This window comes from Hemitrygon akajei, unplaced genomic scaffold (assembly GCF_048418815.1).
Source record: "Hemitrygon akajei unplaced genomic scaffold, sHemAka1.3 Scf000043, whole genome shotgun sequence".
Taxonomy (NCBI): Eukaryota; Metazoa; Chordata; class Chondrichthyes; order Myliobatiformes; family Dasyatidae; genus Hemitrygon; species Hemitrygon akajei.
In genome coordinates, this window is record NW_027331929.1 from 6,133,934 (window position 1) to 6,150,642 (window position 16,709).

The 16,709-nt window shown below is 52.5% G+C and overlaps 1 protein-coding gene across 2 annotated transcripts in view; it reads right to left on the reverse strand.

Annotated features, from left to right (window-relative positions):
- Positions 1-4,168: 4,168 nt before the first annotated feature.
- The window catches only part of LOC140720499 (NACHT, LRR and PYD domains-containing protein 3-like), a 61,584-nt gene continuing 49,043 nt past the window's right edge, over positions 4,169-16,709 (reverse strand). The window contains exons 5-10 of one of the 2 annotated variants that reach the window (XM_073035344.1): positions 6,147-6,233; positions 5,822-5,992; positions 5,496-5,666; positions 5,170-5,340; positions 4,847-5,014; positions 4,169-4,682 (exon numbers count right to left, since the gene is read on the reverse strand). In XM_073035344.1, the coding sequence (XP_072891445.1) occupies positions 4,595-4,682; positions 4,847-5,014; positions 5,170-5,340; positions 5,496-5,666; positions 5,822-5,992; positions 6,147-6,233 (856 nt within the window). In that variant the 3' untranslated portion in view covers positions 4,169-4,594. The remainder of the gene's footprint in view (positions 4,683-4,846; positions 5,015-5,169; positions 5,341-5,495; positions 5,667-5,821; positions 5,993-6,146; positions 6,234-16,709) is intronic. The other variant, XM_073035345.1, reaches the window with a different exon arrangement.

Here is a 16,709-nt window from a genome sequence, read left to right on the forward strand (position 1 = left end):
ACTCCTCAGTCTCTCTCACCCCCTCCCTCCGAGTGAAATGAACAACTCCTCAGTCTCTCTCACCCCCTCCCTCCGAGTGAAATGAACAACTCCTCAGTCTCTCTCACCCCCTCCCTCCGAGTGAAATGAACAACTCCTCAGTCTCTCTCACCCCCTCCCTCCGAGTGAAATGAACAACTCCTCAGTCTCTCTCACCCCCCTCCCTCCGAGTGAAATGAACAACTCCTCAGTCTTTCTCACCCCCTCCCTCCGAGTGAAATGAACAACTCCTCAGTCTCTCTCACCCCCTCCCTCCGAGTGAAATGAACAACGCCTCAGTCTCTCTCTCCCCCTCCCTCCGAGTGAAATGAACTGCTCAGTCTTTCTCTCTCCTCCCTAATATCTCTCCCTTCCTTCTCTCTCCCTCCCTCCCTCTCCATCCCTCCTTCTCTCTCCCCCCCTCTCTCCGAGTGAAATGAACTGCTCAGTCTCTCTCTCTTCCCTAATATCTCTCCCTTCCTTCTCTCTCCTTCCCTCCCTCTCCATCCCTCCTTCTCTCTCCCCCCTCTCTCCGAGTGAAATGAACTGCTGTCCCTCTCTCTATTCCCTAATAGCGCTCCCCCTCCCTCTCCATCTCTCCTCTCTCTCTCCCTACCTCTATCTCTTCTCTTTATATCCCCCTTTCCTATTTTAAAGGATGTAAGGTTAATGTAAATTACAAATATATATATATATAATAAATACGGCAGAAATGTCGGTGGTGCTCTGACGCATCCAAACACCTGATGGCGGAGGGGAAGAAGGTGTTGCTGAATCGTCGAGTTTTCAGGCTCCTCTCCCTTCCCCGATGGTGGCAGTGAGCCGGGAGCCTGTCCCGGTGCTGAGGGAGTCACGGTGATGAGGATCTCCATCATCCAGTTCCAGAGGGAGGTTCGCTGGCCCAGGATCCGGAGCCTGTGGATCAGAACGGAGGGGAGGAAATTGCTGAACGCCGAGCTGGTCTCAGTCATCAGCAGCCTGGCGTCGGTGTTATAATGCCCAGGGACCAGGGGAGAGCGAGTGAGATCGTATCCGCGGTAGACCTTTCGTCGAGTTTCCCCAAATCACAGCGGGCCCACGTCCTCTCTGGAGAAGGGGTCGGCTCTGGGTATGACCAGCCTCTCAACCAGATCCCCACACTTGATTCCCAATCGTTCCCAATTCCTCTCAATCACCAGCACCTGGTTTCCATTCGCCACCAGAGGATAAGACTCCGACAGCTCCGGTCAGCCCTTGCCGGATTGTTGGTCGACTCTCAGAGAGAGAGGAACCTTGCTCCAAGTCATGACACAAACCTGGGTGGCAGTGTGAAATGTATGGAAGATGTTATGAGAATGCAGTGTGACTTGGACAGGTTGGGTGAGTGGGCAAATGTATGGCAGATGCAGTTTAATGTGGGTAAATGTGAGGTTATCCGCTTTGGTGGCAAGAACAGGAAGGCAGATTACTATGTAAATGGAGTCAAGTTAGGAAAAGGGGAAGTACAGCGAGATCTAGGTGTTCTTGTACATCAGTCAATGAAAGCAAGCATGCAGTGAAGAAAGCTAATGGCATGCTGGCCTTTATAACAAGAGGAATTGAGTATAGGAGTAAAGAGGTCCTTCTGCAGCTGTACAAGGCCCTGGTGAGACCCCACCTGGAGTATTGTGTGCAGTTTTGGTCTCCCGATTTGAGGAAGGACATTCATGCTATTGAGGGAGTGCAGCGTAGGTTCACAAGGTTCATTCCCGGAATGGCAGGGCTGTCATATGTTGAAAGATTGGATCGACTGGGCTTGTATACACTGGAGTTTAGAAGGATGAGAGGGGATCTGATTGAAACATATAAGATTATTAAGGGATTGGACACGCTGGAGGCAGGAAGCATGTTCCCGATGTTGGGGGGGTCCAGAACCAGAGGCCACAGTTTAAGAATAAGGGGTAGGCCATTTAGAACGGAGATGCGGAAAAACTCTTTCACCCAGAGAGTGGTGGATATGTGGAATGCTCTGCCCCAGAAGGCAGTGGAGGCCAAGTCTCTGGATGCATTCAAGAGAGAGTTAGATAGAGCTCTTACAGATAGCGGGGTCAAGGGATATGGGGAGAGGGCGGGAACGGGGTACTGATTGTGTATGATCAGCCATGATCACAGTGAATGGTGGTACTGGCTAGAAGGGCCGAATGGCCTACTCCTGCACCTACTGTCTATTGTCAAAGCAGTTAATCCCAGTAGGTGTGAGTGTCTCTGGGCGATTGTTGTCGAGGCAGCTCTCCCTACTCTTCTCCGGCACTGGTGTGATTGTCGCCTTTTGAAGCGGGGGGGGGGGGGGAATTCAGACTGCAGCGGAGAGACACGTCCTCGGATACTCCAACCTCCGCTGCTGTTCTCCTCACATCAGTCGACACATCCCTCACCTGCACGCCTCTCCGTCTCCTTCGACCCTTTCAACATCTACCACATTCCCCTTCTCCGTCATCGCCTCCCTCCCCGACACCCACCACAGCCCCCTCGTCTCTGTCACACCCCCTCTCTCCCCAAACGCCTCCCTCTCTGTGTTGACAGGGATTTGTGGAGAGAATGGGGGAGAGTTGAATTCCGGAGTTAGACTCCCCCCTTCAACCGCATTTCAATCTCTCAGTTCTGAGCCTATACTGAATGGTCAGAGAGGGAGATTGGGCAGAGAGGGAGATTCGCTGTTTCATAATACCTCACTGTGTAATCGGACCGTGTGGAGGGAGATTCACTCTGTGTCTGACCCCGGGTGTAAGTGTGATGGGACAGTGTGGAGGGAGCTGCACTCTATGTCTGACCCCGGGAGTGTGTGATGGGACGGTGCGGAGGGAGATTCACTCTGTGTCTGACCACAGGAGTGTGTGATTGGACGGTGTGGAGGGAGATTCACTCTGTGTCTGACCCCGGGAGTGTGTGATGGGACGGTGTGGAGGGAGATTCACTCTGTGTCTGACCCCGGGAGTGTGTAATGGGCCGGTGCGGAGGGAGATTCACTCTGTGTCTGACCCCGGGAGTGTGTGATGGGACGGTGTGGAGGGAGATTCACTCTGTGTTTCACGCCGGTATTCCATCCTCCATCCGTCTCGTACTCCGGACCTCAGTGACTCACGTCTGATATTCGAGCCGATATTAACTGTCTGCGGGGTACAGGAGGGGGACGGTTAGCCAGGAAGGGGGTTAATTTGAGACGAGATGCTGGGCACCCAGACTCTGCCAGTCCGACCTCCCTCAGCCTGGAGCTGAGACGCTACTGTGTCAGTGTGAGGAGCTCCGACCCACTGTTACAGTGCACAGGGTGCGGGGGGCAGCGGAAACCTCAAACAAACTCAAGTCCGACACCAAGGCAGGAAGTTACAGCGGTTTATTGATTGCATCATGATAAATGCAAATTAAACAGTATGTGAGCTGCTGACTTGCGGGAATAAATACACTGTTGTAGCGATGTACTACGTACAGAGTTAGAGACAACGACACGCAGTCGGTGAGTCTGTTCCAGACTAGTTTATTCAAACTTCTCGGCGCTGGTATTTAATCCCGGGCTATTTGTGAGCCGATGCGCCTGCGCATTTAATCCCGAGCGCCCGCCCTCTCCGAGCGGAAATGACGTCAGAGGTGCTCACCGCGCTGGCTATTTGTGAGTCCATGCGCCTGCGCAGAAAGTGGGTCGCCACACTGTTCCCGACTCACTCACAATTAACTGACCGGTAACAACGGGTGACCGGTAGATTAATCAGTCCCGTTCCTCACCGTCTCTCTGCATCCAATCACACTTCAGGGCCGTGTCCGGGATCGCTGCGGATCCGAGGCCATTGCCGAGGGATTTGTCAATTTAACACCATTATATCGGCCAGACTGCCGAATGCACCGTCCTCGGCAACGGGAGCAAAAGGATTCTCTCCCGGGACACCGGAGTCCCAGACTGAGCCCCCCCCCCCCCCCCCCGGGACACCGGTGTCCCAGACTGAGCCCCGGACCCCCCGGGACACCGGTGTCCCAGACTGAGCCCCGCCCCCCCGGGACACCGGTGTCCCAGACTGAGCCCCGGACCCCCCGGGACACCGGTGTCCCAGACTGAGCCCCGCCCCCCCTGGACACCGGTGTCCCAGACTGAGCCCCCCCCCCCCCCCCTGGACACCGGTGTCCCAGACTGAGCCCCCGCCCCCCCTGGACACCGGTGTCCCAGACTGAGCCCCGGCCCCCCGGGCTCCTCCTGTCCGGGTAATTCCCCGGGGTGTCACGCGGGAGAGTCTCGATCCCGCACATCCGGCGGAAGTGCGTCACCGCGGGAGCGCTTCCGATATCACCGAGCTCGAGACCGCAGCCAGTTCCGTTAAAACCGTTGGGAATCAGCCCCGGCGCGCGGCCGTTAAAGGTAAGGGCGGGAGTTAAAGGGGAGGTGTAATTAAAGGGGAGGGGTAGTTAAAGGGGTGGGGGAGTTAAAGCGGATGGGGAGTTAAAGGGGTGGGGGAGTTAAAGGGGAGGGGGAGTTAAAGGGGTGGGGGAGTTAAAGGGGAGGGGGGATTTAAAGGGGAGGGCGGGGAATCGGCTCCATCCCGCGGGCGGGGATGTTCACACATTCAGATGTTCACAGATCCACTCTCAGTCCGGGTCTGACTTCCCGCAGAGATCTCAGTTCCTTCCTCCCGGTCTCACTGAACCGATTCCCGTCCAGCCTGAAACAGATGGGAGAATGAAGATGGAATAAACAGATTACACAACAGTGTCAGTAACAGGGGACCGGGGTTAATGTTTCAACAACACTCACAGACAAATATCACCAGAAAACCCGCGGATCCGCTGACATTTTATCACATTGAACATTAACACAAACACTCACCAGATCAGCTTCAGACTCGGGAGGGTCAGTATGAGGCGGCGGAGACCGGGGACAGATCCGTCTGTCAGAGAGTTGTATCCCAGGTTCAGCTCCGTCAGTGATGGTTTTGTACTGAGAGCGGAGACGAGATCCTCGGCCCCAGAATCTGTGAGACCGACATTGTACAGCCTGGAGATGAGAGAGAGTGAGGGTGAAGGACACAGAGAGACAGGAGACGGTACAAATCCCCAGTGTTTATCAGTAACACTATTACTGATTACATTAATATTCAGTGTCAGACACCCAGTGACTGTAAACACAATCTCCCACAGTCTGGTACTTACCGTAGTCTCTGTATTTTACACTCCGGGTTCCTCAGAGCTGCAGAGACCAGTTTCACTCTTGAATCTTGCAGTTTATCACCACTCAGGTACAGCTCCGTCAGTGATCGATTTGTACTGAGAGCGGAGGCGAAATCCTCGGCCCCAGAATCTGTGAGACCGACATTGTTCAGCCTGGAGATGAGAGAGAGTGAGGGTGAAGGACACAGAGAGACAGGAGACGGCACAGCTCCCCAGTGTTTATCAGTAACACTATTACTGATTACATTAATGTTCAGTGTCAGACACCCAGTGACTGTCAACACAATCTCCCACAGTCTGGTACTTACCGCAGTTTCTGTATTTTACACTCCGGGTTCCTCAGAGCCGAAAACACCAGTTTCACTCCAAAATATCCCAGTTTATAACAATTCGAGTCCAGCTCCGTCAGGGATGGGTTTGTACTGAGAGCGGAGACGAGATCCTCGGCCCCAGAATCTGTGAGACTGACATCTAACAGCCTGGAGATGAGAGAGAGTGAGGGTGAAGGACACAGAGAGACAGGAGACAGTACAAATCCCCAGTGTTTATCAGTAACACTATTACTGATTACATTAATGTTCATTGTCAGACACACAGTGACTGTAAACACAATCTCCCACAGTCTGGTACTTACCACAGTTTCTGTATTTTACACTCTGAGATTCTCAGAGCCGACAACACCAGTTTCACTCCTGAATCTCCCAGTTTATTACAACTCAGGTCCAGCTCCGTCAGTGATGGTTTTGTACTGAGAGCGGAGGTGAAATCCTCGGCACCAGAATCTGTGAGACCGACATTGTTCAGCCTGGAGATGAGAGAGAGTGAGGGTGAAGGACACAGAGAGACAGGAGACGGTACAAATCCCCAGTGTTTATCAGTAACACAATTACTGATCACATTAATGTTCAGTGTCAGACACCCAGTGACTGTAAACCAATCTCCCACAGTCTGGTACTTACCCCAGTTTCTGTATTTTACACTCCGGGTTCCTCAGAGCCGCAGAGACCAGTTTCACTCCTGAATCTCCCAGTTCATTCTCCCCAAGTCTAAACACAAACAGACAAATTGATGAACAAAGTGATACAAACCGTGGGTCTGAGGGAAATTCTCTCAAGCGGATATTTCAGGAAACATTAAACCCTTCCGTAAATCACTGATCAGAGTTCCCATCACTGTCAATGTCCCTCACTGCCCAGCTCCAGGGTATTCACCCAATGTCAGTCATTTAGTCTGTTGCTGTGACCCTGTGAACTCCACATATTCTGTGTCGTTCTCCGTTGGCTAGAAAAGTGTTACTGACCACAGAGTGTCAGAAGGGGCAGGGATGAAGGTGATATAGCCCCACAGTGAGGAAGCTTTGTGAATTGGGAAATGTCGATGGGAGATGGAGGAAGAGACCCCACCTGAGGGAACGGATGGAAAGACACAAGAGGAAAGTGATGGGGAAACGAGATCCCACAGGAGGAAGTGGGATGGGGAAAAGAGATACCACAGTTATGGGGGGATGGGGAAGAGAGATCCCACAGGAGGAAGGGGATGGGGAAGAGAGATCCCACAGGAGGAAGTGGGATGGGGAAAGAGAGATCCCGCAGGACGAAATGGGATGGGGAAAAGCGATACCACAGTTATGGGGGTATGGGGAAGGAGAGATCCCACCGCGGGATGGGAAAGAGAGATCCATCAGGAGAAAGGGGGATGGGGATGAGAGATCCCACAGGAGGAAGAGGATGGGAAAGAGATATCCCACAGGAGGAAGAGGAAAGGGGAAGAGAGATCCCAGAGGAGGAAGTGGATGGGGACGAGAGATCCCGCAGTAGAAAGCTGAATCAGGAAAAGAGATCCCACAGGAGAAAGGAGATTGGGAAAAGAGATCTACAGAAGGAAGGGGATGGGCAAGAGATATCCCACAGGAGGGAGGGGATGAGGAAATGAGATCCGGCAGGAAGAAGTGGGATGGGGAAAAGAGATCCTACAGGTGTTTGGGGTATTGGGAAGGAGAGATCCCATAGGAGGAAGGAGATGGGGAAGAGAGATCCAACAGGGGGACAGGGATGGGGAAGAGAGATCCCACAGGAGGAAGGGGGAAGGGGAAGAGAGATCCCACAGGAGGAAGGGGGATGGGAAAGAGAGATCCCACAGTAGGAAATGGATGGGGAAAAAGAGATCCCACAGGAAGAAGGGGGATGGGGAAAACCGATCCCACAAGAGGAATGTGATGGGGAAACGAGTTCCCACAGGAGGAAGGGGGATGGGGAAAAGTGATCCCAAAGGAAGGAAGGGATGAGGAAAGGAGATACCGCAGGAGTTGGGGGGATGGGGAAGAGAGTTCCCACAGGTGGAAGGGGTTAGGAAAGAGAGATCCTATGGGAGGAAAGGGAATGGGAAGGAGAGATCCCACAGGAGGAAGGTGGATGGGGAAGAGAGATCCCACAGGAGGAAGGGGAATGGGGAAGAGGTCCCATAGGAGGAAGGAGGATGGGGAAGAGAAATCCAACAGGGGGACGGGGATGGGGAAGAGATCCCACAGGAGGAAGGAGGATGGGGAAGAGAAATACAACAGGGGGACAGGGATGGGGAAGAAAGATCCCACAGGAGGAAACGGAATCAGCAGGAGAGATCCCACAGGAGAAGGGGAAGGCAATGAGAGATCCCGCAGGAGCAAGTTTGGAAGAGAGATCCCACAGGTGGAAGGGGGATGGGGAAGAGAGATCCCATAGGAGGAAGGGAGATGGAGAAGAGAGATCCCTCAGGAGAAAGGGGGATGGGGAAGAAATTTCCAGCAGGAGAAAGTGGATGGGGAAGAGTGATCCCACAGTAGGAAACAGAATCAGGAAGAGAGTTCCAACAGGAGGTAGGGGGGTGGGGAAAAGAGATCCCACAGGAGGCAGGGGACTGGGATGGCATATCAAACAGCAGTAAGGGGAATGGGGAAGAAACATCCCACAGGAGGGAGGGGGATGGGCAAGAGGTCCCATAGGTGGAAGGCGATGGGGAAGAGAGATCACACAGTAGGGAAGAGAGATCCCACATGAGGAAGGGGGATGGGGAAGAGAGATCCCACAGGAGGAAGAAAATGGGAAGAGATCCCACAGGAAGAAGGAGATAGGGAAAGAGAGATCCCACAGGAGGAAGGGTGTTGGGGAAGAGAGATCCCTCAAGAGGAGGGGGATGTGGAAGAGAGATCCGACAGGAGGAAGGGGACTGGGAAGAGAGATCCGACAGGAGGATGGAGAATGGGTAAGAGAGATCTGACAGGCAGAAGGGGGATGGGGAAAAGTGATCCCAAACGAGGAAGGGGGACTGGGAAGACAGATCCCACCGAAGGAAGAGGATTGGAGGGAGATATCCCACAGGAGGAAGAGTGATGTGGAAGAAACATCCCACAGGAGGGAGGGGAATAGGAAAGAGATCCTATGGGAGGAAGGGGAATGGGAAGGAGAGATCCCACAGGAGGAAGGCGGTTGGGGAAGTGAGATCCCTCTGGAGGAAGGGGGATGGGGAAGAGAGATCCCACAGGAGAAAGGGAGATGTGGAAGAGAGATCCCACAGGAGGAAGGGGAATGTGGAAGAGAGATCCCACAGGAGGAAGGGGATGAAGAAGAGAGATCTCACAGGAGGAAGGGGAATGTGGAAGAAATATCCCACAGGAGGAAGGGGATGAAGAAGAGAGATCTCACAGGAGGAAGAGGAATGTGGAAGAGATATCCCACAGGAGGAAGGGCGTTGGGGAAGTGTGATCCCTCTGGAGGAAGGGGGAAGGGGAAGAGAGATCCCACAGGAGGAAGGGGATGAAGAAGAGAGATCCCACAGGAGGAAGGGGGTGGGGAATTTAAACATGCAGGTGAACTGGGAGAAACAGTTTGGTGCTGGACCCCAGGATAGGGAGTTTGTAGAGTGCCTACGGGATGCATTCTTGGAACAGCTTATACGAGAGCCGAACACGGACAAGGCTATTCTGGATTTAGTCTTTTGTAATGAACAGGATTTGATAAGCGACTTTGAAGTAAAGGAGCCATTAGGGGGTAGTGACCATAACATGATATGTTTTTATCTACAGTTTGAGAAGGATAAGGGCAGATCGGAGGTGTCAGTGTTGCAGCTGAACAGGGGAAACTATGGGGCCATGAGGGAGGAGCTGGCCAAAGTTGACTGGAAGGATAGCCTAGCAGAAAGGACAGTGGAACAGCAATGGCAGGTATTCTTGTGAATAATGCACAAGGTGCAAAATCAGTTCATCCCCAGAGAAGGAAGGATTCAAAGGGAGGAAAGGGGCCACAGTGGTTGACAAAGGAAGTAAGAGATTGCATAGCATTAAAAAAAAGGAAGTATGACAGAGCTAAGGTGAGTGGGAGGACAGATGATTGGGAAGTTTTTAAGGAACAACAGAACTTAACTAAAAAGGCAATACGGGTACGAACGCAAGCTAAACAGGAATATAAAGGAATAGCAAGAGCTTTTTTAGGTATGTGAAGAGAAGGAATATAGTTAAGAACAATGTTGGGCCCTTGAAGAATGAATTGGGTGAAATTGTTATGGGAAACAGAGAAATGGCAGAAGAATTTAATGAGTACTTTGGATCTGTTTTCACTAAGGAAGACACAAGCAATCTCCCAGATGTATGGATGGGCCAAGGACATAGGGTAACAGAGGAAATGAAACAGATTGACATTCGGAAGGAAACGGTGATGAGTAGACTGATGGGACTGAAGGCTGACAAATCCCCAGGTCCAGATGGTCTGCATCCTAGGGTACTAAAGGAGTTGGCCCTGGAAATTGCGGATGCATTGGTAATCATTTTCCAAAGTTCCTTAGATTCAGGATCAGTTCCTGAGGGTTGGAGAATGGCTAATGTTATCCCATTTTTTAAGAAAGGAGGGAGGGAGAAAACAGAAGTATCGACCTGTCAGCATGACATCGGTGGTGGGGAAGATGCTAGAGTCCATTATTAAGGGTGAAATAGTGGCATATCTGGATAGCAGTGATAGGATTGGGCCGAGCCAGCATGGATTTACCAAGGGTAAATCATGCTTGACTAATCTGTTGGAGTTTTTCGAGGACGTAACCAGGAAGTTAGATGGGTGAGATCCAGTGGATGTAGTGTACCTCGATTTTCAGAAGGCATTTGATAAGGTACCACATAGGAGATTGTTGGGTAAAATCAAAGCTCAGGGCATCGGGGGGAAGACATTGACATGGATAGAAAACTGTTTGGCAGATAGAAAGCAAAGGGTAACGGTGAATGGGTGTTTCTTGGAATGGCAGGTGGTGACCAGTGGGGTGCCACAGGGCTCGGTATTGGGACCACAGCTGTTTACAATTTACATCAACGATTTAGATGAAGGCATTGAGAATAACATCAGCAAATTTACTGATGATACTAAGCTGGGTGGCAGTGTGACATGTGATGAGGATGTTAGGAGAATTCAGGGTGACTTGAATAGGCTGGGTGAGTGGGCAGATACTTGGCAGATGACATTTAATGTGAATAAGCGTAAGGTTATCCTCTTTGGGAGTAAGAACAGGAAGGCAGATTATTATCTGAACGGTGTAGAGTTAGGTAAGGGAGAAATACAAAGAGATCTAGGAGTCCTTGTTCATCAGTCACTGAAGGTGAATGAGCAAGTGCAGCAGGCAGTGAAGAAGGCTAATGGATTGTTGGCCTTTATTACAAGGGGAATTGAGTACAAGAGCAAGGAAATCCTCTTGCATTTGTACAGAGCCCTGGTGAGACCACACCTGGAGTATTGTGTACAATTTTGGTCTCCAGGGTTAAGGAAGGACATCCTGGCTGTAGAGGAAGTGCTGCGTAGATTCGCGAGGTTAATTCCTGGGATGTCTGGACTGTCTGCCGCAGAGAGGTTAGAGAGACTGGGCTTGTACACGCTGGAATTAAGGAGTTTGAGAGGGGATCTGATTGAAACATATAAGGTTATTAAGGGATTGGATAAGATAGAGGCAGGAAATATGTTCCAGATGCTGGGAGAGTCCAGTATCAGAGGGCATGGTGTGAGAATAAGGGGTAGGTCATTTAGGACAGAGTTAAGAAAAAACTTCTTCTCCCAGAGAGTTGTGGGGGTCTGGAATGCACTGCCTCGGAAGGTAGTGGAGGCCAATTCTCTGGATGCTTTCAAGAAGGAGCTAGATAGGTATCTTATGGATAGGGGAAGCAAGGGATATGGGGACAAGGCAGGAACCGGGTATTGATAGTAGATGATCAGCCATGATCTCAAAATGGCGTTGCAGGCTCGAAGGTCCGAATGGTCTACTTCTGCACCTATTGTCTATTGTCCATTGTCCCACAGGAGGAAGGGGGCTGCGGAAGAGAGATGGCACAGGAGGATGGGGGATGTGGAAGAGAGATCCCACAGGAGGATGGGGGATGTGGAAGAGAGATCCAACAGGTGGTAGGGGGATGGGAAAGAGAGATACCACAGAGGAAGGGGATTCAGAAGAGAATTCCCTCAGAAGGAAGGGAGATGGGGAAGAGAGATCCCACAAGAGGATGGGGGATGGGGAAGAGAGATCCCACAGGAGGAAGGGGGATGTGGAAAAGAGATCCCACAGGAGGTAGGGGTATGGGGAAAGTGATCCGACAGGAGGAAAGGGATCGGGAAGATAGATCACACAGAAGGCAGGGGGATGGGGAAGAGAAATCCCACAGGAGGAAGGGGGTTGGGGAAAGTGATCCGACATGAGGAAGGGGATGGAGAAGAGAGATCCCATAGGAGGAAGGGGGTTGGGGAAAGTGTTCTGACAGGAGGAAGGGGGATGGGGAAAGTGTTCCGACAGGAGGAAGGGGGATGGGGAAAGTGTTCCGTCAGGAGGAAGGGGATGGAGAAGAGAGATACCACAGGAGGAAAGGGTTCGGGAAGTGAGATCCCATAGGAGGAAGGTGGATGGGGAAGAGAGATCCCACAGGAGGAAGGGGGATCTGGAAGAGAGATCACACAGGAGGAAGGAGTTGGGAAGAGAGATCCCACAGGAGGAAGTGGTTGGGAAGAGAGATCCCACAGGAGGAAGTGGTTGGGAAGGGAGATCCCACAGGAGAAAGGGGGATGGGAAGAGAGATCCCACAGGAGGAAGGGGTTGGGAAGAGAGATCCCACAGGAGAAAGGGGGATGGGAAAGAGAGATCCCACAGGAGGAAGAGGATGGGGAAGAGAGATCCCACAGGAGGAAGTGGATATAGTAGAGAAATCCCGAAGTAGGAAGCTGAATCAGGAAGGGAGATCGAAGGGGAGGAAGGAGATCGGGAAAATAATTCTACATGGGGAAGCGGATGGGGAAGAGAGATCCCACAGGAGGAAGGAGATCGCGAAAAGAGATCCCTCTAGAGGAAGGTGAATGGGGAAGAGAGATCCCACCGGAGGAAGCTGGATGTTGATAAGTGATCCCGCAGTAGGAAATGGGATGGGGAAAAGAGATACTACAGTTATGGGGGGATTGGGAAGAGAGATCCCACAGGAGGAAGGGGATGGGGAAGAGAGATCCCACAGAAGGAAGTGGGATAGGGAAGAGAAATCCCACAGAAGGAATTGGGATGGGGAACAGAGTTCCCACAGGTCGAAGGGCTATAGAAAAGAGAGATCCTACGGGAGAAAGGGGAATGGGAAGGAGAGATCCCACAGGAGGAAGGCGGATGGTGAAGGGAGAACCAACAGGAGGAAGAGGGATGGGGAAGAGAGATCCTATAGGAGGAAGGGGGATGGGTAAAGGAGATCCTACACGAGGAAGGGGATGGGGAAGAGAGATCCCATAGGAGGAAGGGGGATGGGGAAGTGAGATCCCACAGGAGGAAGGGGGATGGGGAAGAGAGATCCCACAGGAGCAAGTGGGATGGGGAACAGAGTTCCTACAGGTCGAAGGGGGATGGAAAACAGAGATCCTACGGGAGAAAGGGGAATGGGTTGGAGAGATCCCACAGGAGGAAGGCGGATGGGGAAGAGAGATCCTACAGGTGGAAGGGGGATGGGGAAGAGAGATCCTACAGGAGGAAGGGGATGGGGAAGAGAGATACCACAGGAGGAAGGGGGATGGGGAAGAGAGATCCTATAGGAGGAAGAGTGATGGGGATGAGAGATCCCATAAGAGGATGGGAATGGGGAAGAGAGATCCCACAGTAAGGGGGATGGGGAAAGTGATCCGACAGGAGGAAAGGGATCGGGAAGACAGATTACACAGAAGGCAGGGGAATGGGGTAGAGAGATCACACAGAAGGCAGGGGGATGGGGAAGAGAAATCCCACAGGAGGAAGGGGGATGGTGAAAGTGTTCCGACAGGAGGAAGGGAATGGAGCAGAGAGATACCACAGGAGGAAAGAGTTCGGGAAGTGAGATCCCATAGGAGGAAGGTGGATGGGGAAGAGAGATCCCACAGGAGGAAGGGGGATCTGGAAGAGAGATCACACAGGAGGAAGGAGTTGGGAAGAGAGATCCCACAGGAGGAAGTGGTTGGGAAGAGAGATCCCACAGGAGGAAGGGGTTGGGAAGAGAGATCCCACAGGAGAAAGGGAGATGGGGAAGAGAGATCCCACAGGAGGAAGGGGGATGGGGAAGAGAGATCCCACAGGAGAATGGGGGATGGGGAAGAGAGATCCCACAGGAGGAAAGGGGATGGGGAAGAGAGATCCCACAGGAGGAAGTGGATGGGGAAGAGAGATCCCACAGGAGGAAGGAGATCGCTAAAAGAGATCCCTCAGGAGGATGGTGAATGGGGAAGAGATATCCCACAGGAGGAAGCTGGATGTTGAGAAGTGATCCCGAAGTAGGAAATGGGATGGGGAAAAAAGATACTACAGTTATGGGGGGATTGGGAAGAGAGTTCCCACAGGTGGAAGGGGGATAGGAAAGAGAGATCCTGCAGGAGGAAAGGTGATGGGGAAGTGAGTTCCCACAGGAGGAAGGGGATGGGGAAGAGAGATCCCACTCGAGGAAGGGGGATAGGAAAGAGTGATCCTACGGGAGGAATGGGGATGTGAAGGAGAGATCTCACAGGAGGAAGGCGGATGGGGAAGACAGATCCCACAGGAGGAAGTGGGATGGGGAACAGAGTTCCCACAGGTCGAAGGGGTTGGAAAAGAGAGATCCTACGGGAGAAAGAGGAATGGGAAGGAGAGATCCCACAGGAGGAAGGCGGATGGGGAAGAGAGATCCTACAGGAGGAAGGGGATGGGGAAGAGAGATCCCACAGGAGGAAGGGGGATGGGGAAGAGAGATCCTATAGGAGGAAGGGGGATGGGGAAAAATGATCGCTTGGGAGGAAGGGGGATGGGTTAAGGAGATCCCACACGAGGAAGGGGGATGGGGAAGGGAGATTGCACAGTAGGAAGGGGATGGGGAAGAGAGATCCCACAGTAAGGGGGATGGGGAAAGTGATCCGACATGAGGAAAGGGATCGGGAAGATAGATCACACAGAAGGCAGGGGATGGGGAAGAGAAATCCCACAGGAGGAAGGGGGTTGGGGAAAGTGATCCGACAGGAGGAAGGGGATGGAGAAGAGAGATACCACAGGAGGAAAGGGTTCGGGAAGTGAAATCCCATAGGAGGAAGGTGGATGGGGAAGAGAGATCCCACAGGAGGAAGGGGGATCTGGAAGAGAGATCACACAGGAGGAAGGAGTTGGGAAGAGAGATCCCACAGGTGGAAGTGGTTGGGAAGAGAGATCCCACAGGAGGAAGTGGTTGGGAAGGGAGATCCCACAGGAGAAAGGGGGATGGGAAGGGAGATCCCACAGGAGGAAGGGGTTGGGAAGAGAGATCCCACAGGAGAAAGGGGGATGGGAAAGAGAGATCCCACAGGAGGAAGGGGGATGGGGAAGAGAGATCCCACAGGAGGAAGAGGATGGGGAAGGGAGATCCCACAGGATGAAGTGGATATAGTAGAGAAATCCCGCAGTAGGAAGCTGAATCAGGAAGGGAGATCGAAGGGGAGGAAGGAGATCGGGAAAAGAATTCTACATGGGGAAGCGAGATCCCACAGGAGGAAGGAGATCGCGAAAAGAGATCCCTCTAGAGGAAGGTGAATGGGGAAGAGAGATCCCACCGGAGGAAGATGGATGTTGATAAGTGATCCCGCAGTAGGAAATGGGATGGGGAAAAGAGATACTACAGTTATGGGGGGATTGGGAAGCGAGATCCCACAGGAGGAAGGGGATGGCGAAGAGAGATCCCACAGAAGGTTAGTGGGATAGGGAAGAGAAATCCCACAGAAGGAATTGGGATGGGGAACAGAGTTCCCACAGGTCGAAGGGGGATGGAAAAGAGAGATCCTACGGGAGAAAGTGGAATGGGAAGGAGAGATCCCACAGGAGGAAGGCGGATGGTGAAGGGAGATCCAACAGGAGGAAGAGGGGTGGGGAAGAGAGATCCTGTAGAAGGAAGGGGGATGGGTAAAGTGATCCGACAGGAGGAAAGGGATCGGAAAGAGAGATTACACAGAAGGCAGGGGGATGGGGAAGAGAGATCACACAGTAAGGGGGATGGGGAAAGTGATCCGACAAGAGGAAAGGGATCGGGAAGAGAGATCACACAGAAGGCAGGGGGATGGGGAAGAGAGATCACACAGAAGGCAGGGGAATGGGGAAGAGAAATCCCACAGGAGGAAGGGGGATGGTGAAAGTGTTCCGACAGGAGGAAGGGGATGGAGAAGAGAGATACCACAGGAGGAAAGGGTTCGGGAAGTGAGATCCCATAGGAGGAAGGTGGATGGGGAAGAGAGATCCCACAGGAGGAAGGGGGATCTGGAAGAGAGATCACACAGGAGGAAGGAGTTGGGAAGAGAGATCCCACAGGAGGAAGTGGTTGGGAAGAGAGATCCCACAGGAGGAAGGGGTTGGGAAGAGAGATCCCACAGGAGAAAAGGAGATGGGGAAGAGAGATGCCACAGGAGGAAGGGGGATGGGGAAGAGAGATCCCACAAGAGAATGGGGGATGGGGAAGAGAGATCCCACAGGAGGAAAGAGGATGGGGAAGAGAGATCCCACAGGAGGAAGTGGATGGGGAAGAGAGATCCCACAGGAGGAAGGAGATCTCTAAAAGAGATCCCTCAGGAGGATGGTGAATGGGGAAGAGAGATCCCACAGGAGGAAGCTGGATGTTGAGAAGTGATCCTGCAGTAGGAAATGGGATGTGGAAAAGAGATACTACAGTTATGGGGGGATTGGGAAGAGAGTTCCCACAGGTGGAAGGGGGATAGGAAAGAGAGATCCTGTAGGAGGAAAGGTCACGGGGAAGAGAGATCCCACAGGAGGAAGGGGATGGGAAAGAGAGATCCCACTCGAGGAAGGGGGATAGGAAAGAGTGATCCTACGGGAGGAATGGGGATGGGAAGGAGAGATCCCACAGGAGGAAGGCGGATGGGGAAGAGAAATCCCACAGAAGGAATTGGGATGGGGAACAGAGTTCCCACAGGTCGAAGGGGGATAGAAAAGAGAGATCCCACAGGAGGAAGGCGGATGGTGAAGGGAGATCCAACAGGAGGAAGAGGGATGTGGAAGAGAGATATTATAGGAGGAAGGGGGATGGG